Source organism: Desmodus rotundus, chromosome 6, assembly GCF_022682495.2.
Source record: "Desmodus rotundus isolate HL8 chromosome 6, HLdesRot8A.1, whole genome shotgun sequence".
Taxonomy (NCBI): Eukaryota; Metazoa; Chordata; class Mammalia; order Chiroptera; family Phyllostomidae; genus Desmodus; species Desmodus rotundus.
In genome coordinates, this window is record NC_071392.1 from 28,297,270 (window position 1) to 28,323,343 (window position 26,074).

General features: G+C 42.1%; 1 protein-coding gene across 2 annotated transcripts in view; it reads left to right on the plus strand.

Moving 5' to 3' along the window:
* The window catches only part of SLC25A13 (solute carrier family 25 member 13), a 169,345-nt gene extending 153,260 nt beyond the window's left edge, over positions 1 to 16,085 (plus strand). For both annotated transcript variants that reach the window (XM_024577240.4, XM_024577241.4), the window contains exons 15-18: positions 5,754 to 5,892; positions 14,337 to 14,495; positions 14,589 to 14,679; positions 14,966 to 16,085. In XM_024577240.4, coding sequence (XP_024433008.2) covers positions 5,754 to 5,892; positions 14,337 to 14,495; positions 14,589 to 14,679; positions 14,966 to 15,152 — 576 coding nt within the window. In that variant the 3' untranslated portion in view covers positions 15,153 to 16,085. The remainder of the gene's footprint in view (positions 1 to 5,753; positions 5,893 to 14,336; positions 14,496 to 14,588; positions 14,680 to 14,965) is intronic.
* Positions 16,086 to 26,074: the final 9,989 nt, after the last annotated feature.

Here is a 26,074-nt window from a genome sequence, read left to right on the forward strand (position 1 = left end):
GTGAAATTAAGGAGAAGCCAATATCCTAAAAGTCCCTGGACTAGAAAAACCTAATAATAGGCATTGATATTTTATATTAAAATTGAAGTAATGTCAATGTCACTGATATCAAGTCTCCAATTGATGGCTGGTTTATTTGGTTTTAACATCAACAACACCATCACATAGCAGATCTTGGCACCAGTGATACTTCTCAGCAAGATACTGAAACTTACTCTGTTCATATCCCAGCCACGTGGCCCTAACCGCCCCTTGACTGGGCAGAAGAGGTGCTGCCAGGCCGTGCTACAAGGGTTAACTTGCTTGGGAGAAACCAAGAGGAATGCTAAGGGATCAAGACATGACATGCTACCCATTGTTTGTAGCTCCAGGATCAAAATATACAATTATACATGCCAAATAAATTTTGAACCTGTACGTTAGAAAAAGAGGGGTGGCCCTGACTACAGGTGCCAGAAGCATTAAATAACCTTCCCAGACAAGGTGCACCACTGTTGTCTTGAATGCTGCAGGGTCCCCCTGTCTGGCGTTTTCCCCGTGCCAGACAATGTGTATTCACTGCAGGAGTCTCTTGTTAAGCCTCTGTCTCCCAGACCTGCTGGCTCCTGGTGCCCGGCCCTGACACAGAGGTGCCTTTGTGAATGTAATTACCTTCCCCTGTATTAGAAATAGTCTGTTTAGAGCTGTATTTGCAGGTACAGCTAGAATAAGCAGGCATTAGCATGCGAAAAGACCTGCCCTGGCCCTGACTTCTTTATCAGCAACCATCCTTCAAGACTGTTCTTTTCCCCTTAAATTGATTGGGCAGGTGTGATACCAACCGAGATGAAGAGCTTTAAAAGAAGGGGGGGGAGACATTAGAGATAGCAGTGTGTGTGTGTGTGTGTGTAAGGTGTAAGATACAAATCTTGTTGTGTTATATCTTTTGATAGTTTCATGCCAGACAGGGCTGCCAGAGTAAACTTGAGTGGATGATTCCCGCATCTTAAGAATTGATTAAAGCTCCCTTGGGCTTTCAACGGTGTCCACATCCAAAAACACACGAGAAGCGTAACAAATAATTCCTTTGCCATGGTGGCACTGGCCACAGTGGCTGTGCGTAAGCCTAAGCCTAAGTGGCTGTGTTCATTGCGGACTACTAACTTGAAGTGAGGAGGCCCGACTTAAAGAAGCTTTCCTAGACCTTAAATAGAATGATGATGAGAGACCTCAGAATGATGCGGGATTGGAATGCAGCCAGAGTCGATAATTAAACTAGATTTGCGTTTTGATTCTAGTTTATTTTACATATAGGTCTCCCCTGAGATGCCTTTTATTGTTCCTGTCTGTTATTAGTGGGTCTTTTATTTAAAAGGGGGGAAAAGACCCAATAATTTCCCCTCTTTGGAGAAAGAGTGCTTTAATGAATAGCAAGAGATCCAATGATTGCATTTTGCATTTATTAATTTTCCCCCAAGTGATTTTACTGTGCACAAAGGAAATTCAGGGCTAAGCAAAGAATGTCTGAGACCGGGCTGCCAGTGAGAAAGACTTACGGCAGGAAAACGTGGGGATTTTCTTATGGGGCAAGAACATTTCAAGATTTATTTTAGGTGGCACACACTTTGTAACTTATTAATTTTTTAATGGCCAAAGTAATTATTTTTGTGTTGCTGACGCAGGTTCTTGGGCAGCGTGGAATGTTTCCCTTTATTATGAAATTGCCTGTTCAGAGTGGCTGGTCACCTGGTAAAAACCCTACACCAGGCAAGGAGAATTCAAGTCAGACAGGTTTATGTTTTGATGTAGGGCTGGAGAATGGGTGTTCACGACAAAGTGAAGGGTTTATCAAGGAATCTGGGGGAGAGACATTCTCGCTGTTGGAACTTTAAAAGCCTTTTTCACATCCTGCTTCCCTTTTCATTGTGAGGAGCAACAGGTCAGGTATTGCCTGGGGCAGCCCTACAAATTGGCACCTGCCTTTGTGCCTCAGACCTGAAGGAAGTGGGGAGGAAAGGAGGCCAGGGAAACTTAATAAGTCTGTGCCTTTTTCTCCAATCTTCTGCAAAGCGAGCTTTGCTTCAGAATTGAGCTTTGATGCCTGGGGTGTGAGAGAGGCTTGGGGCACCTGCTGACTCGGGACCGGGACAGGGACAGGGATTTGCTGCCTGGAGGTGTGAGCAGGTGCTGGGCTGTGCAAGGATGCAGGCACCAGGAGAGGCCCTCCTCATCCCCACATCTATACTGCAGTTGGCACTTCACACAGGCCTTTCTCAGTTACCACCTCTTTTATTCCTAAACCCTTGTTTCCTCCCCCCTTCCATGCCCCCAAAGAAGGCAGCCTTTAGTATTTCTGACAAGTGAGGAGGTTTAGAACTCGATTCCTCCCAAGGCTCATCACTGGATACACGGCGATAGAAGACAGGGTTTCGTACCGGGGGCCCTTCCTACCTCGATCAGAGGAAATTTGAGTTTTTAAATGTTTTTACTTGCGGGCAAGGCAGGTGTGCCCCCGTAGAGCAGAGATGGTAGCTGTTCCACATGTTATCTTTCTGCCTTGACTTTGCCTTTCTTCCTTTTTCTCAGATAACCAGAAACCTAAGACCTCTTACGTAGTCTTAACATTCATTCCAGTGTGTGTAAATTATTTGATTTTTATTATGCGTTGTCTGATCCTTGGTAGGCAAAGTATGTGTTCCTACCCATTTTTCCTTTAGTGTTTCACAGTGCAGCTCTACATTTTCCTTAGATTTGTTCTTTTTCTATTTGTTTGTCCATTTGATTTTTGATTAAGCCATTTTTCTTCTCAGTCATCTGGGGCTGTTTTCAAACATCTAAGGCGTGTCCCGCCCATCTCTAGGAACTTGTTTTCACCAGTGCATGATTGGTTCCCTGATTGCAGGAGAGCTTGTTCCTTCTTGGGAAAGCCCACTGCTTCCTCACAGGGCCCTACCCCTCCTGTGTCCTAGGGATGTCTGTATTCCCAGATCACAGCTTCCGGTGACTTTCTGAAGGCAGCATACGCAGTGTAGGAGGAGCTAATCCCTGTCTTTCCCTCCTTCTTTTTAAATGTTAACATTCCAGTATAAGATTATCCACTACTTCCTCCTAAACTCTGTTGTATTCTCAGCAAATTATACATCTTTGTTTGAAAAACAAAAGGACTGGTTTTGGTTTCTAGTATATTTTTCCAAGAAAGGAGTTAGTTTTTCTTGCAGAAACTGGACAACATTGCCCAAAGCCTCTCATTTCTCCTTCTAGTTGTCGTTTTTTCTGTGTGAATTGGCAAAGATAAATCAGTGTCACCAGGAACCATGTCCTAGGCCCCAAATGGCAGCAGTTTGAATTTTCAGTACTTTTCTGTATTATCTACATTAAGCACTTAATGTTTCATAGTCAGGGAAAATTTAAAGGGGAAAATATTACCAGCAGAACAATGAACAGAACACATAGACTGAAGTTTGGCTCTAAAATGCCAAGACTTGGGAGATGAGATTAAAAATAAAAACTAAAGGATTTAGTAAAAAGCAAGGTTTGTGGGGAAAAGAATTATATCAGCCTAAAAAATTACTCCAGAGTGATTTGTTTAGACAGTCAGTAACATGGAAGTGTTTTTTATTCTATGGAGGGAGCCAGACACGAAGATTTAACGGATCTTAATTTGAGTTGATTACTTGGTATCTAATTTGAATATCTCCTGGACAGAGTCTGCCTGTGGGCAAATAGCTAGCAGAATTTACAGAAAGATTTGGAGGCAAAATAAGGAAAAGAATGTGAAAGTAGAGAAACAAATGGGTGATAGTATTACCCTTACACAGAAACTACCTGCATTATAACTTTTTAAAAAAATTCATCATGGAGAAAAGGTTGGATCATAGAGAAAAGAGTGGGTGCTCTCCATGGATATTGTTGATATCCTATGCCTTTTCCCCTTGAAAAGCTGGGGGGGGGGGGTAGGGAGAGAACTCAAGACACCTCCATTTTAGGCCTGTCTTTGGCACTGTCTCCAAGGATGTCCGCTGAGCAAGCCAACAGCATGGCCCTTAATAGACATGCGATGGCTAGATTAACTGTCCTGGGCATCGGTTCGCACATGTATAAAATGAGAAATTAGGTGGTGGACGTTGTGATTCCTCTTCTCAGTTGGATGGCGTAACAGCTTGCGGGTGGACAAGATAGAAAATCGTGGACTGATCAGCAGTGCCTGAGGTGCGTTCTCCTTTTCCTGGGCATCTACTCAAAGTGAGCTGAGACTTCTGAACACATCCCTGCGAGTTGACCCAGGAAGAGGTGACATGACAGGGTCCGGATTCCAAGCATTCATTCAGGTTGGAAGGATGGGCCAAAGTAGGATGAAGTTTAATAGGATTAAACATGAAGTCTTACTTATGCTGCTTGTTTAAGGCAATGAAGTAAGTTACAGGAGACCTGTGTTAATAGCAGTTCCAATGAAAAAGACCAAGGGTTTTGTTACTCACAGGCTCAGTTTGAGTCAGGAGTGTAATGCAGGTGTCAGAAAAGCAAAGGCTACAGTAATAAATGTGTAGTGTTAAGGAAGTTTGACAGATTGAAGCCCAGCATCAGCCAAAAATACCCAAGATCCAACATCACTGGACTTCAGTAAATGTCACTGCGCTTGACTGCATCTGTTGAATCTGGATGGAGTCATTATTTTCTTTGAAGAACCTCTCAATTGGGTGGAAAGCTCTAGGTATTAGAAATCAGTAAAAGAAATGCTATTAAATCACTAAGTGTTGAAAAAAGGGTGACTTCCCTTCCATTTAGTCTATGTAAAACACAATATACGTCTGTGTATATTGTGTATATACATTGGTGTATACAATATACACCACAATATACATGTGGTTTTCCTTAGCTGATTAACTGTTTCATCGTATTTCTGGGTGCGCATCGATTCTCAGGGCCTCCCCATGCCATCATTTTGGCACCAAAAATGACTTGGTGAAGACTTTGCTCTAGTTGTAAATTGTAAATGTATAGGAATTACTAGAAATATTTGAAGGTTTTAGGATGGGCATTTATCAATGTTACATAAATCCTGGGGTGTAGGAGTAAGTGCCTGAATAAATTAGGGGATCCATGAACCCCTGGAAAAGGTATGTAATTCTTTACATAAGTGTAATTTTTTTGTATGATAGTCCAACACTTTTATCAGAGTCTCAAACAATATGAAAACACAAACCCCTCCCCTGGCCACCTATATAATTTTTCTATGTCCTAGTGTATAAACAAAGGGGCATCTTGGTTGTTGCTGCCCATCTTCTGAGAACAAATCCTCCTTGAAATGCCAGTGAGCTGCGATCAGTAGGGATTTAAAAGGATGTCAAGATTGAGTTCCAAAAACATTTTAATAGAAGGCTTACTATTGGAATAAATGGGTGGGATAGGCAGAGGAGGGCAAAGGGGGAAAAACTGGGACAACTGTAATAGAATAACAGTAAAAATCTTTTAAAAAGATACATGAAAAATAAATATTAAATAAAATGAACAAATAATAAAAAAATAGAATAAACAAGAACTACCCCTTCTTCCTCATGGCACACAATAAAATGAGTTTTATTTTAAAAAGGAACATTTAGATTTATTACTTGCAGAAGTTGGGGGATATATTTTTTTTCTGTTTCCCTTTTAACTTGTGAGTACAATTCGGTCTTCTCCGGGCATATTTTGTTCTGAGGTAGGTTCCAAAGAAGCTTGATCTTCTCAATGGGATATGTGTTTCATGTGGTTTTTCTTCCTTTTCAAACGGACAGGGTGCCAAAGCATGCTTTCTGAGGGACATTCCTTTCTCGGCCATCTACTTCCCGTGCTACGCTCATGTGAAGGCTTCCTTTGCAAATGAAGACGGGCAGGTCAGCCCAGGAAGCCTGCTGTTAGCCGGGGCCATAGCTGGTGAGTGTCCCTCTTAGACTCCGTCACCACCCCCACCCCATGCCACTGCACTGGAACTTTGCTTCTGTTTCGGGACAGAGTACACAGGAGATGCCTATATTTTGCTTTGAAAGCTACTGAAAAGAAAGGTGAGGAAATGAGCCCTCCATCTGGCAGAGTAGACTATTAGACAAGCTTAATTTCTAAACTCCAGAAAAGGCTGAGTAGAAATGGTGCATTTGTTGGTGTTACTGGATTCCAGTTCAAGTTCCATTTCAATTCACAGTTTTACTTTATAGCATAAGAATGAGAACTAAGTTGGAAGTTTTATTTTGATTTCTTTTACTTTTTATTTTTTTACTTTTAATGTATTGATTGTTTTTAGAGAAAGGAAGGTGGAGAGAGAAACATCTATTTGTTGTTCCACTTACTTATGCATTCACTGGTTGGTTGTTACATGTGCCCTGACTGGGGATGGAACCCGCAACCTCGGCACATCTGGGTGACACTAACCAACTGCGCTACCCACCCCGGGCTTAAGTCGGAATTTTCAAAAAATGTTTCATAATTGTGCTTTAGTGGTAACTAAGCAAAATAGTGTATAATAGCTTATCCAGAATTGAAGCAATAGTATTGTAGAGAAAAGAAGGGTAGCACAACCAGAAACATCTTGGTCCTATGAGATACCTGATTCCCCTTGGCTGTTGTGTAAGGTTATAGGAACTGGGCGTGTGTGTGTGTGAATTGTATCCCAGAGAGAAATGATTGTTGCCTCTTTTTCAGCGCAACAGTGAAAATATCAATAGAAAAAAATAGATGTGGAGGCTGGTTTCTACATCCCAATGTAAATCCCTAGAGGAAATTTGATTATAACCACAGCAGGAATCAGTTTGTTCTTTGATGCCACTCCCCGTCCAGAGACCCCAAGGGCCGGAACAATCTGGATTAGCTCTCCAGGTGGTGACAAACGGTTAATGAGTGAATGAACCCTAAGGCAGTCCTGGGATGACTGGGTCCAAACAGTTGCGATACCAGTATTGTTCTCATCAGATATGTGGCTTAAGTCTGCCGAGAACAACCCCAGCTTTGAGAAGTTGCTTGCTGTTTTGTGGGCCCTATGTCCTCCTGCCTGTAGCCTGGGGAGCCCCTGGAGGAAGGAACCCAGAGAGCTCTCTTTAATTCTTAATTAATTCTTTTTCTTCAAAGGCAGGATTGACCCTGGCTGCTCAGAAACACTACTTGCATGAGTAGCAATGAGATCTCTCTACCTGTATCAGGAAATGATGATTTCAACACGAGAATATAAAATTCCCAGTTTTAATCCCATCCTGCCATTGACTCACTGTGTCCGTTACCGGTCATTAAATATATACAAAGTATAAAAACAGAGGAACATAGTTGAAAAGAATAAAGTGATAATAAATACGTACCTATTGATAGTCACTTTAAGTGTAAATGGCTTAAATGGTCCTATCAAAAGACATAGGGTAGTTGAATGCATAGGGAAACCCATATATGGGTTGTCCACAAGAGCCCCACCTCACAATGAAAGATACACATAGACTAAAAGTAAAGGGGTGGAAAATGACATTTCATACAAATGGAAATTTTTTAAAAGCTGGGTTAGCAATACTTATTATCTGTCAAAATAGATTTTAAAATAAAGGCTATATAGTAAAAGACAAAAAAGGACACAGCCTAATGACAAAGGGAGCAATCCCACAAGAGGACACAACCCTTATAAACATTTCTGCACCCAACATAGGAACACCGAAATGTATAAAGCAAATCCTGATGGATATGAAGGTAGAGGTCAGTTATAGTAGGGGATTTTGACACCCTCATTGACATCAATGGGTAGATGTTCCAGACATCAACAAGGAAACGGTGGCCTTAAATGACACTAGATCAGATGGATTTAATTGATATCTTCAGAGTATTTCATACAAAGCAGCAGAATATTCATTCTTTTCAAGTACATATGGAACGTTTTCTAGGATAGACCACAAGTTAGGCCAAAAAAACAAACTTAAGAATATTGAAATCATATCAGGCATCTTTTCTGACCATAGTGGCATGAAACTATAAACCAGTTGCATGAAAAAACAAAAACACACACAATACATGGAGGCTAAATAACATGTTTATAATTACATCAAAAATACCTAGGAATAAATTTAACCAAGGATGTGAAAGACCTCTACTCAGAAAATTATAAGACACTGAAGAAAGAAATAGAAGAGGATACAAATAAGTGGAAGCACCTACCACGTTCATGGATGGGAACAATTAAACATCATTAAAATGTCCATGCTACTCAAAGCAATCTATAGAGTCAATGCAATTCCTATCAAGATACCAATGGTGTATTTCACAGAACTAGAACAATTATTCCAAAAACTTACATTGAACTACAAAGGACCCCGAATAGCCACAGCAATCTCGAGAAAGAACAAAGTTAGAGGAATCACACTACCTAATATCAAACTATACTACAAGGCCACAATAATCAAAACAGTATGGTACTGGCATAAAAGCAGACATATAGATCAATGGAACAGGATACAGAGCCCAGAAATAGACCCACACCTTTATGGTCAATTAATATTTGACAGAGGAGGCAAAAACATACAATGGGGTTAAGATAGTCTATTCAATAAATGGTATTGGGAAAATGGTATTGGACATATGCGGGCGAAAGAATGAAACTAGAGTACCTGCTTACATGATACACACAAATAAATTTAAAATGGATTAAAGACATACATTAAACTTGAAACCATAAAAATCCTAGAAGAAAACATAGGCAGTTAAATCTTGGAAATTTCTTATAGCAATATTTTTTTCTGATATATTGCCTCAGGCAAGGAAAACAAAAAATAAACAAATGGGACTACATCAAACTAAAAAGCTTTGCACAGCAAAGGAAGCCATCGACAAAATGTAAAGACAGCCCACTGAATAGGAGAACATATTTGTCAATGATACATCGGATGAAGGGTTAATATCCAAAATTTATAAAGAACTTAATAAAACTCAATACCAGAAAAGCAAACAATCCAATTAAAAAGTGGGCAAAGGTCCTGAAGAGACACTTCTCCAGAGAGGACATACAGATGGTCTATAGACATATGAAAAGATGCTCAGTGTCACTAATCATCAGAGAGATGCAAATTAAAACCACAATGAGATATCACCTTACACCTGTCAGAATGGTTGTCATCAATAAATCAATATACAACAAGTATTGGTTATGATGTAGAGAAAGGGGAACTCTTTTTGCACTGTTGGTGGGAATGCAGACTGGTACAGCCACTGTGAAAAGCAGTATGGAGTTACCTCAAAAAATTAAAAATGGAACTGCCTTATGACCCAGTGATTCTACTTCTGGGAACATATCCAAAGAAACCCAAAATACTAATTTGAAAAAATATACACATGCCAGTGCTCATTGCAGCATCTTTTTATAACAGCCAAGATTTGGAAGCAGCCCAGGTACCCATCAGTAGATGAGTGGATTAAAACGCTGTGGTACATGTACACAGTAGAATACTAGTCAGCCATAAACAAGTAAAATCTTACCCTTTGCAACAGCGTAGATAGACCTGGAGAATATTATGCTAAGTGAAATAAGCCAGTCAGAAAAAAAAGACAAGTACCATAGGGTTTCCCTACCTAATGAACAAAATAAACTGTAAAGCAGAATAGAAACAGACTCATAGGCAGAGAACAGATTGATAGCTGTCAGAGGGGAGGGGCTTAGGAGGTTGGGTGAAAACGGTGAAGGGATTAAGCCAAAAAACCCTCAGAGACCCTGACAGCAGTGTGGTGATTGCTGCAGGGAAGGGGGCGGAGGGAGGGAGAAGGGTGAAGCGGAGATGAACGGTGACGGAAGGAGACCTGGGGTGGTGAGCACACAGTATACTATGCAGGTGACGTACACCCGAAACCAACATGATTTTATTAACCAGTGTCACCCCAATAAATTCAATAAAAAAGTAACAAAGAATAATGTAAAAGTGATTCTCAGGTCCTTTTAAAAAAATGTAATAGAGAGGTTAAATTAAGGTAATGGGCTGAGCATTTCATCTCTCTTCTCAAATATCTTAAAATGTCAGAAAATACATTTTTAAAACTCCTTATTGACACTAGAAAATGTTAGCGCCAGCTCTCCGGAAGGAGGAAACAGAACCATGTTTACTCTGAAACTAGACTGAAGGATGCCGCAGCACAAAACACTGGCAGGAAAGACTATTTTTGCTCATGTAAGAGCAGAGCCAGAGAGTTTTGACCTCTCGGTGCACAACAGAAGGTCTGGAGTCTGGAGGTGGAGACTGCAGGGTGATTCATGGACCAGAGCTGAAAAACTTCATTCACTGCCTGGAGGTCAGGCTTGGTTCTCTCTTTTTATTTGGAGCTTCAGGCAACACTGGAATCCAGGCTCTTGTTTTGTCAAGAAAGGGATCACTTGCTAGGAGGGGGCAACTGTAATGAGCTGAAAGAAAGCAGAGCAAGCAAGGCCTAGGATAATTCCAGACCTTTACCACAGATGCAGGGGGAAGACTCATGGCCACTCTTCCCAAGAGGGGTGTAAATTAATTCCACTGCTCCCAGAGCACAGCACTCTGCTTTCCGCTGATCCCCACTCCACCAGCTGACTTACTGAGCCCCTTGCACCCAGTTAGCAGGCCTCACCCAAGTCACACAGCCCGAAGAGGGGCCTCCCATTCAGGAGAGAGTCCTGTGGGTGACAGTGGCCTAGGGAAGGGTAGAAGCCATCCACGGCACTAATCAGCCTGTCCTTTGAACTTGAATATCAATAGACAGACGGAGGTCCTCAGACAAGACTGAGCAGTACAGTGAGTAAACAGAATTACAGAGAAAACAGGCAATTCAGGGAACAGAGGAGGACTTTAACGACTATAATTAAGATCCTCAGAGAGATTTTAAAGGAATGATCAGTAAAGAAGCTTTCTTGAAAACTAATAATAGGATTGCCAAAATTAAAAATCTGTAGATGGTCTGAGTGATAGAATGGATATGATCAAAGACCCAATTAGGCATCTAGAAAATAAACTCATGGAAAAAAAAAGAAAAGGAACACTTTAAAATGTGGAGCAAAAAATAGATGAAAAATATGAGAAAGTTTAAGAGACATGTAGGATTAATCCAGGCGCTCTACCATTCACTTCATAGACTCCCCCTAAGGGAAGAACTAGGGGAGGGAAGTCAGCACAGCATTCCGTAGAAGAGGATTGACTTCTCACCTCCGGTCCTGGGCACCTTCAAAGCGCCAGGGGAGGGTAGCTGAACCCCAGTTACGTTCCCAGGACACTAGCATACAGGAGGAAGGGCCAAACTCAAGTGTGTTTCTCCATGCCAGGACCCAAAGGTTACCCCTCTCTGAGTCAAAATGAAAAGTGAATTTAAGAAAGAAGAAAATGCGGGATGTAAGACAGAGCAAATGATGTCAAACCCGAGGATAGGTCTAAATAACCGCTAACTGTAGCACATACGTGTTTATACAAGAAGGGGCTTTGGGAGGCAGATAACGAAAAGGAAAGACAAAAGCGGAAGTGTGCTAAAGTCCTCTCCTTGCTGGTGGAGGGTGTAAATGCTAACGAATTGTAAACATTGTAAATATTACACCTGTGTAGTAAGTGCATACAGTATCTGGAATGCATCCCTCAGGAGAGGGTAGAGATCCAAAGGGAAACAAAAGCAGAGAAAATAAAAACCGTGATACAGGATGGCAGAAGTCAGTCTGTTAATCACAGTAACAGCCACAGTTGAGTGGAGTCAGTGCCCCTGGTAAAAACAGACGCTCTCTGGATGGGCTGTGAAAGGAAAGCTACTCACCTGCAGTTCGAGAAAACAGTGACATGGAAAAATCGAAAGAAAATGGATTGAAAACTATGTACTGGCCAAATGCCGGCAATGAGCAAGGTTAGCAGTATCAGTGTCAGACTAAATGGAAATCGGTTTAAAAATAGCATTCAGAGGTTCAGAGGCGTGTTTTACACTTGTAAAAGATGAAATTCACTGACACCATCCTCTGTGTGCTATCAACATAACGTCCAAGTTCAACCTAAAAGTATGACGAGGACATAATATTTTCTCATTCCAAATGAGAGTCTTCACACTTCTCTTAGAAGCTGATACAAGTAGACGATTTAGATAAGGGTGCAAAGGGAGTTTTTAAAACTCTTAGCCTTGATCCAAAATAAATAGATACTAACTCTGTGTGCCATAAACAGAGAAGGACGTCCTTTACATACGCTAATGGGATAGGTATGAAAATTAAGGATGACTGGCTCCAAAGTTGTCTTTTGCTGGTCCTGCTTTCATTTTGTTGTAAATGAACGTTTACTCTCTAGTTGCTGGGCCCCTTTTAGGAGTTAGGATTTTTTATTGGCTAGAGGGCACCCCAAATTGTTCCTGTCACACAGGGAATGGTCTCACCTTTTGTCTATCACCGAAGCTGCCCGGCCCCTCCCTGTTGAGCAACCTGGAAGAAGCCTCTATTTCCTAGCCTCCTCTTGCCCACCCTCATCTTCCAGAATACAGAAAACTTGACCTCTTAATCAGTGTCGTCTTAACCTTTTAGATGCCAGGACAGACTGGGCAAAGTCACTCCAAACCTTTCCCAGCCTTGCTTTGGAGCAGCCTGCCGCTGTTCTCCAGGTTCCCAGAAGTTGCCTGTCCACAGAGATCCCACGCTTCCCTGAGGCCTCACAGCTCTGTGCCTGGTCTGACAGGTGGGAGCTGGGGGTGGAGAGGATGAGGCCGTGCAGGCTCCATGTACTCGGCAGCCCCGGCCCCCAACACACACATGCACATACACACACACACACCAGCTTTGCCAGGCAGCTTCCCAAACTTCTTACATTTCTTTTGGCATTTTTATCCCACTGATCAATATCTTTCCTCCACGCCCCCGACACATACCTTCTTTTTCATAACAAGGAACTGTTTGTGAAAACCACTTGCTTTATTGCTTGCGAGTGTTTAGCCGTCACACTCTGACATGCCTGCCCACCGTGGTCCAGAGGACTTTGTTGGATGTCTACAGCAGATGGCCTTCCTAGAACCTCTTTCCAGACCCAGAAGTGAAGCAAAGTGGTGCGAACACTGGGTTTCTAAGCCTTTTTCGTGTTTCCTTCCATTACGTTGGAGGGTAAATTTCTGGCTCAAAGTTAAACTAATTCCTCCAAGCTAATAGGAAATTTAGGATGACTGATAAGCATTTCTATCCAGCAAAGCATTGGATAGAAAGTGAGCTTTCTCCCGTGCACAAATGTGATGCATTTTATGAAAACCGTTACTTAAGATGAGTGTTGGAGGAGCTCAGTCAAGATGGAAAAGGAGGAGACCCAGCTCAGTCATAAAAATGCAAACGTGTGCTCTGCACTCCCCCCAGACACACGTTCCCCCGGCGCACACTGGAGCTCTAAAGCTGTCTGTGAGAAGGATGAGATGTCGCTGCGAGCCAGACCACGCTGGTTTGGACAGAACCTCTTACAGAATTATTAAGCCTTAAAAAAAGCAAAGGAGATTTATGCATCTGCATTTGACCAATTTGGTTTGGAATGGGTTCATAATGGAAAAGTAATAAAACCAGAAGAGACAGTGTCTTCTGAGTACAGTCTCGCTTTTAAAAAATCTAAACATGGGCTGTCCCATTTTGGATAAAACGACTGTAGAAAAATTTCCCATTGGTAATTTTGGGAGGGTTTTGTTGTTGTTGTTCCTTTTTCATTGATGACCCGCCAGTATAAATTTTCAGCTTTCTGTCAAATATTTTTTCTGGAGACGACAGTGTATGAAAAAGGAACCCCAAAGTGTTATCTGTGCAATTCTCCTCCACTGGCGACCCCCCCACGCCCCCCCCCCCACAGATGCGTGCGCACACAGGGTTCATTTAGCTACCAGTGAAGTCTTTTTCTGGTGTAACTGGGGGTTAGGGTCCGGAGGGTAGGGCTGCTTGAACGTGCGCGAGAAGGCACCTCCCGTGACTGCAAACAGCCGCAGAGAAGCATGAAGAGGAAACGCATAACAAGCTTCACCTCTGAAAAATCGGACCTAATAACTCAGCGAGTTTCTGATTTCAAAAGGAAAGCAAAAATAAATGTAAAAAGAACCAAAGACTTTCTCTGTTTATCCTCAGCCATTTGAAGTATGTTATTGATAAATAATTCCTTCTAGCTATTTAAGAATAGAAGCCTAACAAGTGGACGTGACTTGCTGGAGGAGAGGGGAGGAGAGCGAGGAGTGTCAGTAGGTGGGTGGGAGCCTGCGGCGCTGCGGACAAGATCCTCAGGGCCGCGCTTCCCAGAGGGGACAGCGCAATAGGCATTTGATTTCCTGGGATACTTAACTTTCTTTCCACGGGCCAGCAGTTCAAAGCACAGTTATTTTTATATAGTGAGAATGTGAGCAGACTGATGGTGTTGTCTTTCCTGCAGGTATGCCGGCAGCATCGTTAGTGACCCCTGCTGATGTTATCAAGACTCGATTACAGGTGGCCGCCAGGGCCGGCCAAACTACTTACAGCGGCGTGATGGACTGCTTCAGGAAGATACTGCGAGAGGAAGGCCCGAAAGCTCTGTGGAAAGGAGCTGGCGGTATGGAAATAATCCATCCTCAACTGAACCTTTGGGAGCGGATGAAGTTTTTAAAATCTAATTATGTCTGATATTTCCCACTCTTTCTTAAAGCTCGTGTGTTTCGATCCTCACCCCAGTTCGGGGTGACTTTGCTGACATATGAATTGCTGCAGCGATGGTTCTACGTTGATTTTGGAGGAATGTAAGTCTCATCATGGTAGGGGTACCCCTGAATTTCAGCTGCTTCTAATGCTCAGTCGTCGTGGAGAAAGGTCCACCAGCCTGTGCCCTATGATGAAATTGAGAAGGCATAGGAAAACGGTGAAATCATGTCTTCAGACCCATTTCCAAGGGGAACATACAACTAACTAGAAATTCCACAACTGCTTTATGGGGCAGACTTTTGGTTTTTGAAAGTCGTTTTTACCAAGTTAAAAAATAATAATAACAAAACCAAACTTGGATTCTCCCTCTATTTTCCCTTTTAGGAAACCTGCGGGATCAGAACCAGTCCCTAAATCCCGGATCACACTGCCTGCTCCCAATCCCGATCACGTCGGGGGCTACAAACTGGCAGTTGCAACGTTCGCAGGGATTGAAAACAAATTTGGACTCTACTTACCTCTCTTCAAGCCATCAGCACCTACCTCACAAGTTACCGGTGCTGGCTCCTAGGAGGGCTGACCTTGGCACGTTGCCACGCCTCATGGGTAAAGAATACCCCACCTCGGACTGAAGCAATATTTCATTCCTTTCAGGCCCATCTCTTGTTCAGATTCAAGTCCAGGCTTTTTTATAAGAGGAAACCATTCATTTGCTCTGTGTTTTCTTCACCAGATCATTGTAAAATTATTCATGATCTCTGTGGGCATCTGCTCACAAACCTCTGTTTGTACCTGATATTTGCTGGGATTTGGTCAACACCCATGATTTGGGAGAAAGAATAAAGCTGAGCAGAAAGTAGAGCTTCTCTCCTGGGATGAGGATCGCAACCCCAAAGAGGCTACGGAAAGGCAGTCCCGGTGCTCCGAGTGTGTCGTGTGCCTGTCAGCCGGTAAGAAACTGGAAGCAAGGAAAAGGATCAAAAATAGCCAGCTTAGCCTGGCTTCAGATTTTAAATGTGCACTAATTCTGCCTCTGGATTATATTATAAAGCTTTTACTGGAAATATGGTTTGTTTTGTTTTGTTTTTTGGTAATGAAAACCATGTTGAAGATATTTAATAATCATATTATGTTACTGATACCAAGACTACTAGTGAGAAGGCTTCGTCCTTCAGGGAAGTCCGCTCAGCGTTTTATTACATAGAGAGGCCATGAGACGCAGCCCCGCTGCTGGATGCGCCAACGCTGGCCACCCTCCCCTAGGCTGCGCACGTGCTGGTTCCTGCCCACTGCGATGAACACTAGAAGAATGCACGCCCCGTCGGTACCTGTCCTAGTCCCCTCTGGGCCCCGCACAGTTGGCACCCATTTGATTTATAAATCCACTGTACCTTGAATCATGTAAGACAAATTACTCTACTGTAAGTTTTTATTTAATTTGTGGGGCCTTGCATAATGGTCAGAAGGCTTGTGTGCTTGTGAAGAAGGAAATAAACTATTTTTGAAGCTATTGATTTTTTCTTTTTTCTCCTTTTTGGTATGTCACATGGTAAATAATGACCATTATTGGACTCCATGTGTTCCGTCCTGAGGGGGCGTTTATTCCTATTGGCATGGCTGTGTCCTCCCAGTGTTTCAGGGTCACCTGCCTGCACGCTTGCAGTGCACCAGTACGCCCTATTCCCGTAAGACTGCGTTTCACCATCGAAGAGCGACCTCTGTTCGAGCCGTCCCCTGCACTTTCTGCAGTTTCTTATCCTGAGAATTAAAGAATAGAAAGTTTCACAGGAAATCGGGCATGAAAATTGGTATGAAACGGTGGCAGTTGTATTTTCTCCGACTCTTCCTCGTATCAAAACTTTATACAGATACAGGTCTGACATTTGGTCATTTGTGGCCAATGCTCTAAGGATTTGGGGAAAGAAGGCTGCACGGAATTTAGGGCTCTTATCCCACAGTCTTACCCCTGCAGAGGCCCTGATTAATCTGTCGGGACTCAGTTTGAACGTTCTCCTCCGCGAGAGACAGGCGTTTTTCAGTCTCTGACGTGTGGTAGGTCAACAGGTTGACATGCAGTTGCTGTTCAAAATTGGAAAGAGTCAGTGCTATCCCCAAATCTGATTTTTTCTAAGTGAACACAAGCTTTGCTATCCTCCCCAGAAATAGCACACACACATACGTACGTGGCTCCCTCCGTGGTTTTGGTTTGGCCAAACCAAAAGAAAAGCCCTCCTTCTACCCTTCCGCCTCAAGCCCCACTGAACGTGATAAGTGATTGATGTTTATATTTCAATCTCAGAGGCAAGTCACAAAACTCCAAGTAGGTCTTAGAAATGTGGGCTGTGTGGCATAACAAAGCACTCGAAAAGTCCCTGAATGTAAATCTCTGTAATCCTTTTCTTCACTTCCATGAAATTTCACAGAAGATCAATTTTTCATGATATGAACACTGACCCAAATCTCAGAAACGGTGCATTGCTCTGCCTGCTTCGCTGCTGCAGTGGGTGGGGGAGGGTCTGGGTCTCACTGAACCTACCTGTAGCTGAGGGCTATTCTCCAGCAAATGAGAAACCAGAGGTATGAGGAAGGCAAAGGAGTCAGAGCCACAGGGCTGCAAAAACCTTAGCTTTCTCTGTTCAGAGATAGGCAGTGGCTTGAGACACTTTGAAGGAGGTCTAATTTCCATCTGAGTTCCGCTCTGTGGGTGGTGTGACTGTGACACCCTTGAACAGGACTGCAATCACCCTGTGGTGAAAACCACGTCAAATTTGTTCTGGGTTTTCCTTCTTCCTGAAGTGACAGCACAATACATCGCCAGTGCTGTGGCTGCTGGTCGCTTCCCTCCTTCACGCTGAAGGCACTAAAAGATGTGTAATGCCAACATGCTTGCCTGCCCACCCAGGGGGCCGGCCTCCCCGGGGGGCTCTGCCAGCCCTGTTAGTCTTTCAGCTCTGCCTTTCATCCACCTCCTGATTGCTTAGGGCGTGGGAGAGAGGCCTGACTTTTGTAGCAGCTTTTTCTTTCTTTTTTTTTTTTTCAAGGAGGGGAAAAAATGTGAAGCTGGCCACAAAGTGAACACACTGATTCTTGGGTTCCAGTCGTGGCTGGGTTTCTTGAGGCTGGGTGGCATGCTGTCGCCAAGCTCATGCTACACCTCATAACCCACAACCATTTGCTGAGCTCCCTAGAGTCGCCTTAATCCCAGCAGCCCAGGGTTGCACTGGGGAAAATAAGAACTCTGGCACAGAAAGGAGTCATTTAAATGCTTATTGCATTTCAAGCTTCAGTTTTTACTTAGCTAAAATATTTACCATTGCTGGAAAACAATGTTTAAAATTTTGTGCTTATATGTTATTTAACGGTGTGGCCTCTGTAAACCTCAGGATGCTTACATTTTGACAGTCTCCTGGAAATGTTTAACAGCACATAACTCGGCGAGCAGGGAATGAACACGAGAACAAATTGTGCTTGAAACTGTTTGTAACCTCCCCCTGCTAGGTATTCAGCAAGGCACGCTGGAATTCTTCAGGTAGAGGGAAGGAAATCTCTGATAATGGAAGTTGAGGAATCCTGTCCTGTGGCCCCCTAAATCAACCTTCTAGATAAACCCTCTCTAAAAGTCACGTGCCTTTTACCACAAAAGCCATACTTGTGGGGATGAATTTGTATCTTTGCCGCCGAGCAACATCTCATTTCAGGGTAATCAAATGCTTTCAGGATGTGGATTTTTCCAAAGATTTTTGAAAGGCACGTTCCCTGGGAAGAACAGTGGAATGTTCCTTCCACAAACGGAGCTGCCCACAGAGGCGTGCGCCTTTCGTTTTACCTTTTGGGAATAACCCCACCCTCACCAAGGAGCTCTACTTTTGACGTTATGAAGACCACAGGGGCTCACGGCTTCATTTTAAAAGTCTGAAGCAGCTAAAAGCATCTCCACCTCTATCTTTGAAAACGGTGCCATTCTTCGGATTGAAAGCCCAGATTGGCAGACAGTGAAGGCAGTGACAGACAGTGTCTTTGATGCTGAGTCCACAGTGCCTGGAACTTAGTGGGCTCTTAGTTATATTTTGAAGGATGGATGGATATGGGTGGATGGATGGATAGATGGGAGTTTTAGAATTTTTTTTTTCAATGAGCAATCTCTTATTTTTCTGCTTCACAGGCCTTTTTTTTTGTTGCTGAGTTAAAACCATAGTTGAAGATAATCACAGTCTTATGTATTTTTCACTTACTTTAAAAGTCATAAATGTAGCAATTTAAAATTGGTTTTGATTAGTTGGTTACTTCGAATCAAGAACTGTCATGTTAACTATAGGATACTTGTGTCCTGGTCATGGTTAAAAATAAAGCTTAAAAAAATTATGCCCTTTGAGATCAGTGTTATATTAGGGTTAAGCTATATCACTGAAATAGTTTTTCTTATCAATGAATTACTCGTTCCCTCTGTCCCCCCACCCCCAGCCTGACATGTCTGTGTCCTGGGGAGCACAGTGGCAGGCTTTCCTTTAGCAGCTGCTGAGGACAATGGGAACCCTCTTTCAGACGGGTTTGTTTTTAGCTAATGCATTAATTGACTCCAAAAGAGCCCAAATGGAACACTGCTTTCATCTGCTGGGCTAACCTAATAAAATAATGTTTGTTTTTAGATTCCCAACTGTTAAGGGGGTTTTGCTCAAGGCAAAACCATAGTCCCCTAGAATAACTTTAGAAGGAAAGTTAAGAAGACACACGAATGGTGCCTGTCTGAGGCTGCGACTCCCAGGTCACAGACACACCCCCGCACCCAGGCCTGGCTGCCGGGGCTCCCGTGCCCACCTCGGCTTTGACTCCTGCCTGTTTGGAGGGCGCTTGATTTTGCAGAGCAAGCAGTTCTTAAGGTGATCTTAAAATGCACTCGAGCCCTCAGAACAGACTTGTGTGAGCATGCTTCAGTCTGTCCCGTTCAGTGGGGAAAAGGAAATAGAGATTAGTGAAAAAAAGAATTGTTAAGCCCTGGCCAGGTTGCTCAGGTGGTTGGAGCGCTGTCCCATACATCAAAAGGTTGTGGGTTTGATCCCTGGTCAGGGCACATACCTAGGTTACAGGTTTGATCCATGGTAGGGGAACCTACGGGAGGCAACTGATCAATGTTTCTCTCACATTGGTATTTCTCTCTTACCCCACCCTTCCTCTCTCTCTGAAATCAATAAGAATGTGTCCTTGGGGGAGGATTAAAAAAAAAAAAGGAATGATTAAAACACTCTTTCCACCCTGGCTGGTGTGGCTCAGTAGATTGAGTGCCAGCCTGCAAACCAATGGGTCGCCAGTTCAATTCCCAGTCAGGGCACATGGCTGGGTTGCGGGCCAGGTCCCCAGTAGGAGGTGCACAAGAGACAACCACACATAGATATTTCTCTCCCTCTCTCCCTCCCTTCCCTTCTCTAAAAAGATAAATAAATAAAATCTTTTAGAAAACCTACTTTTATCATCACCTCCCTCTGCCATCCTTTGCTACTTATCCCAGTTCTTGCTCTGGTCTCTTACTGGGTTGCTGCCAGACAAGAGAGGGGCAAGTAATTCTGCCCCCACCCTGGAATTCTTTGGCCAGCAAGAACTCATTAAATAAGAGACATTATATGCCAGGTATGAGCTCATTAAATCCCACAACCCTTAAAATAGGTACAACTCCTCAGTGAATGTCATCTATAGGTTCTATGACATAAAACGAAACCAACTTCACAGTAGGCTAATTGATAAAAACAAGAGCTAAGTTCCTATGGCATCTTACCAATGTTCTAACAAAGTGAACTTGAATGAAGCGACATTATTTTCAACACCCGCAATACCATTCTTTTCCCTGTGCTAAAAGTGAGGAACCCGAGACTCCGAGAGGTGATGTCTCTTGCTCATGGTGTCCAAGCTAGTAATCGGGGGTGCAAGGATTTGAATCCAAGTCTGATGGCAGCGAAGCCCCGTTCTTCTTCTATGAGGGTTTCTCAACAAAACTCGGTACATGAAGTTCTCAGGGTAGCCTATGCCCGGAATGTCTTATTGTCTCCAGTTCTCTGTCTCATTCCCAGCTTAAGGGAAGGGGGACCTCTGATTATTTACCACAGTAGTGCATTTATCTCAGAGAATCCCTAAGCCTGAGGACCAGGAGAATCCTGACAAGTCTTTTGAGACTCATCTTAAACTATCTTACAGCTTATTAAAGTCAGTAAGGAGAGCAGTAAGGTAAACGTGAAGCGTTTGCCCCATGGGTTTAAAATTGGAAGATAATGTGGAAAAAGCAGAGGTAAATTTGCAAGTCGTTACAGTGCAACGTGATATGATGCGAAATGAACCATCTTAAAAATCTCTACTATAATTAGAAAATGCCATTCTTCAACAAAAGTTGGAAATAATGGAAAACCAAGTCGAAAGTAAATATCTATGGGTAGTTGGCTTTAAAGTGTGTCTGGAGGGAATGGAGACAGTTTACAGAATGTGGGATTTGATGGAATTACTTTTAGACATAAAATCTGTCACCACTAATGGTGGAAAAGTCTTATTTTATTCTCAATGTTTCCTCCTATCCCTAAAGTTAAAGACAGGATATTGACAGCTGCATTTTGCTTCCCTCTTTCCTATTTTTATATAAATGAAAGCAAATTACTGACTGACCCACACCAAGAATTTACAGCATTTTATAGATGTGTGTGCGTGTACATATATAGACAGATAATGTCTGTCCAGCAGGTAGCCAGCCACGTACTATGAACAATAGGGACATTTAGCCCTGAATGGTGTGGCTCAGTGGATTGAGTGCCAGTCTATAAAAGGAGGGGTCACCAGTTCAATTCCAGGTCTAGGGCACCTGCCCTGGGTCTCATCGGGCCAGGTCCCCAGTAGGGGGCGTGTGAGAGGCAACCACACATTGATGTTTCTCTCCCTCTCATCCTCCCTTCCCCTCTTTATAAATAAATAAAAAATATTTAAAAAAAAAGAAAAATAGATTTATTGAAGAAGATACAAGACACAAGAAACATTGTACATAGGACAATGATGCCTTAGTCCCCTTCAAAGTAGGCACCTTGGGACCTCACACAGTTCTTGCAATCTCGGTCAGCTGCCCTGTTGTATTTTCCTGAATCTCATTGACAATCTGAAGTCTCTTCTTCCCTTTCAAAGGTGATTTTAGTTTTGGGAAAAGCCAGAAGTTGCAATCTGGGCTGTAACGGGGCTGAGTTACTTGGGTGATATGATGTTTCACCAAAAAACTCTGCACAAGACGTGATGCATGAGCAGGCACGTTGTCCTGGTGAAGCTGCCAATCACCAGTTGCCCATAGCTGTGGCCTTCTGAATCATCCAAATAGTTTCTGTGGAGGAATGTTCAAGCTCAATGTAGAACTTGATGCAGATTCGTTGCTCTACTCGCTCAGTCATTTTGAATGCGGCAGTCACACAGTACACATGCTCACTCAATGGCGTCTCCCACCCCCACTGACTAGTACAGTGAAGTCATCATTGTTCACACATGTGCATTCCAGTCCTTGGCTGCCAGGTTACATCAATATTGTGCAAATCATTCTTGTTATGTTAATAATGGCTGGAATGTTCCCCAAAATAGCCTATTCTATTTTTCAAAAGTGATATATTTCAAAGTGTGAATTTCTGTTTTGATGCAGAACTTACCTGCATAGGTTCCAGGCAGAGAAATATGCTTTATCAATTGGACACTTTATGTATCCTGACAATTAGTCATTCCATGTAAAATGCTGCTTTTTATTTTTTTATTTGACATTTTTAATCCTCACTGGAGGATATGCTTTTTTTTTTTTATTGATTTTAGTGAGGGAGGATGAGAGAGAGACAAACACTGATGTGATCTCACATCCATCAGTTGCCTCCTGAACGAGCCCCAACCAGGGCTGGAACCAAAACCCAGGTATGTGCCCTGACCAGGGATCCAACCAGCAACCTGGCTGTACAAGATGATGCTGCAACCAGCTGAGCCACCCGGCCCGGGCAAAAGGCTGCTCCTTAGAATGACCCCTTCATTCGGACTAGGTCCATTGTCATAAAAGGTTTACACTCTGTTAGAATAAGATCAGAAAAATAAAAAATGGAGGATGAGGAAAATTGAAACAGGCATTCTTTTTTTCTTCTAAGACGGTAGTGAAGTGATTATTGACGTTTGTTCAATGTTATTACTATGGAAAGTAGTGATTTCTCCACATTTTCAGTCTCAGCTTTTGTCCTGCCTATGTACTGTGTGCATCTCGTTCTTCCTGACCGAAGAGGCAGTTCACACTTGACTTGGAACATCAGGTTACCTGGGAACCCCACTTACGAAGTAAGTGATTTCTCTATTTTCTTTAACAGTTTGTCTGTGTGAGAGTGGATGTAGAGAAACCATCAGTTCTGTCTCTTTTTGGTACTTGAAGTTAAACATGGCGTTCTTTCCTTTTGTTCATTATAGGAGGTGGCTTGATTTGCTTTAACAAGTAAGCTTTCTAACACCATGCAGACAGGCTAAGTTATTAAAAATTAAAATGGCATTTGACATAAGTCCAATGTAAGAGATAGTTGCTATCTTTCATCAATGATGTTGAGAAGTAAATTTCAAAATAATAACAGTAATATATCATTAAAACCCTTAAGTAAATATTAAATAAATTCTTTGGCCTCTATAGATACTGAACTTTACCTTTTTTCTGCCTTAAAAATTATACTTTGGGGAGATTTCTGTTTCTGGCTTTATGAAAAACTAGAAAACTTGGAAAATATATGATATAATAGTTTTAAAACATAGAGTGTGAGGCAAAATAAGACTGAACTCTGAAAGAAAACAAACAGGGTGAGACCTACAGCACACAGCTACTGCTTGGGGGGCAGTTTCTGGTCATCGTGCAAGGAAGAGGACCCCAACCAGGGCACAGAAGGATCCCCAAACCGAAGAGACGGATATCAGAAATCAGAGAGGCCAAGATGACTAGAATTTTTAAGACAAAGTACCAAACAGGAAGGAGCTGCTCTGAGAGACATCTCTGGAATTTTCCAGAGAGCTCCCCAATCCTTGACTGTGAATTGATACGTGCATTTGTGAGAGGAAACTATGTAGGAGCTGGGGAAGACCCATGAGAAAGAAGCAGCAGAAAAATTTGAAGAAGTAATTGAAGTCATGAAAGGCAAGGACCTACATCCAAGATTACTCTATCCAGCAAAGGTATCATTTAGAATGGAAGGGCAAATAAAGTGCTTTCCAGATAAGGTCAAGTTAAAGGAGTTCATCATCACCAAGCCATTATTATATGAAACGTTAAAGGGACCGATTTAAGAAAAAGATGATAAAAAATATGAACAGTAAAATGAAAACCAACTCACAACTATCAACAAAGGAACCTAAAAAAAAAAAGAAAAATGAAAACAAAAACTAAGCAAACAACTAGAACAGGAACAGAATCAGAGAAATGGAGATCACATGGAGGGACTTCAGTGGGGAGGGGGAGGGGAGGAATGGGGGGAAAGGTACAGGGAAGAAGCAGCATAATTAGTAGGCATAAAAGAGACGGGGAGAGGTCAAAAATGGTATAAGAAACAGAGAATTCAAAGAACTTATATATATAATCCATGGACATGGACTAAGGGGGGGGATGCTGGAGGGTTGGGGGGTGCAGGGCAGAGGGAGGATAAAGGGAAAATTGGGAAAACTGTAATAGCATAATTAATTAAATATACTTAAAAAGAAGATAAAACTGTCAAACTAGAACTCTTCAGCGAAACAAAAATATGCTTCATAAATGAAGGCAAAATAAAGACATATTTAGACATATGGAAACTGAGGGAATTGTTCTCTTGCAGAACCTTACTACTTGATATGCCAAAAGAATTGTATTGGCTGGACAGAGCTGGCACTAGATGGAAAGCCCAGATCTTCAGAAAGAAATGAATAGAACCAGAAAAGAAAAACATGAGGGAAAATGCTTTTTAAAACACTTATCTTTAATAAATAAACTTATTATGTGTTTAAATAAACATCTTTATTTTATAAATACTTTTAATCCTCAAAAGACTATTCCCTGAAGCAAAAATAATTATAGTGTGTTGTGGGATTTATAGCAAATATAGAAGAAAATACAGGAGAATAAGGAAACAAAGGACAGACAAAAGGTAAATGAATTATTCTGTTACCTATTCTTTTGTGGGAAGTGACATAACATCATTTGAAGGTAATCTGTAATTAGTTAAACATGCATACCATATTACTGTGAAACCACTGAAAATAAGAGGTCAATAGATGAAATGTAATACAATACTAAAAATCATTCTCTCCATTAAAAAGAAACTAGGAGAGGATGAACAGAAGGACAAAGAATGAATAGGAACAATAAAAAAATTCAATACAAAAAAAATCAACCATGCTAAAAATTACATTAACTGTACGTGAACTAAACCCTTTAATTCAAAGGCAGAGACTGGCCCTGGCCAGGTAGCTCAGTTGGTGAGAGTGTAAACCCAATACACCAAGACTGTGGGTTCTATCCCCTGCTAGGGCACATAGAGGAAGCAACCAATGAATGTATAAATGGAACAACAAATCAATGTTTCTCTCTCTCTCTCTCTGTCTCTCTCACTCTGAAGTCAAGAAATAAAAAAAAAATTTTTTAAGGCAGAGACTGTTAGGTTTAAGTTGTCTATAAAAGACATACTTCAAATATAAAAACAGACAGATTAAAAGTAAAAGGGTGGGAACTGTATCAGCCAAAATGGCAAAGTAAGAGACTCCAAATTATGACTCTCCATAAAAACAATTAAGAAAGAAAGAAAGAAAGAAAGAGAGAGAGAAAAAGAGACAGGAAGGCAGGCCGGCTAAATTGTGCAAATCAACTCTTGTTCTTGAACTCTGAGAACTAATCAAAGACTTACAGCCATTGGGGAACACTGGCTGAAGAACAATGATGATTCTCTGAAAGAATAATGAATTTTGTAGCATTTTAATTTACCCTAGTCCCATCCCTGCTCCTTAGTGCAGCCTATAGCTATGAATACTACAGTTCACGTTCCTGGTACCACCAGAAGCAGAAATGACCTCATTCATGAAGTTCTAATCCTTTGTTCCAACCTGTCTGGTACCTCCCTGATAAACTATCACAAGAGGCTCATCCTCATTTCACCTCACTCCTGGAATTGGCTCGGTGCTAACTGCTTCCTAGAAGGCATTTGTCAACATTCACAGGCTCATATCTTAGTTGCTGGTCTCTGAGGCAATAATACCAGGGCAAAGAGTAGGCTAACCCAGCGATTTTCATCCTTTTTCTTCTCATGGCACACATAAACTAATTACTAAAATTCTGTAGAACACCAAAAAATATATATTTTATCAATCTGACAAAAGAAGTAGGTACAATTTTGATTCATTCTTATCGGATGGCTATTGTTGTGTTGGCTGTGGTCATTTTTGTATTTGACAATGAGGGAAAAGAGGTCAGTGCCCCTGACCAAATATTCAGGTATTGCATGTTTTAAAAAT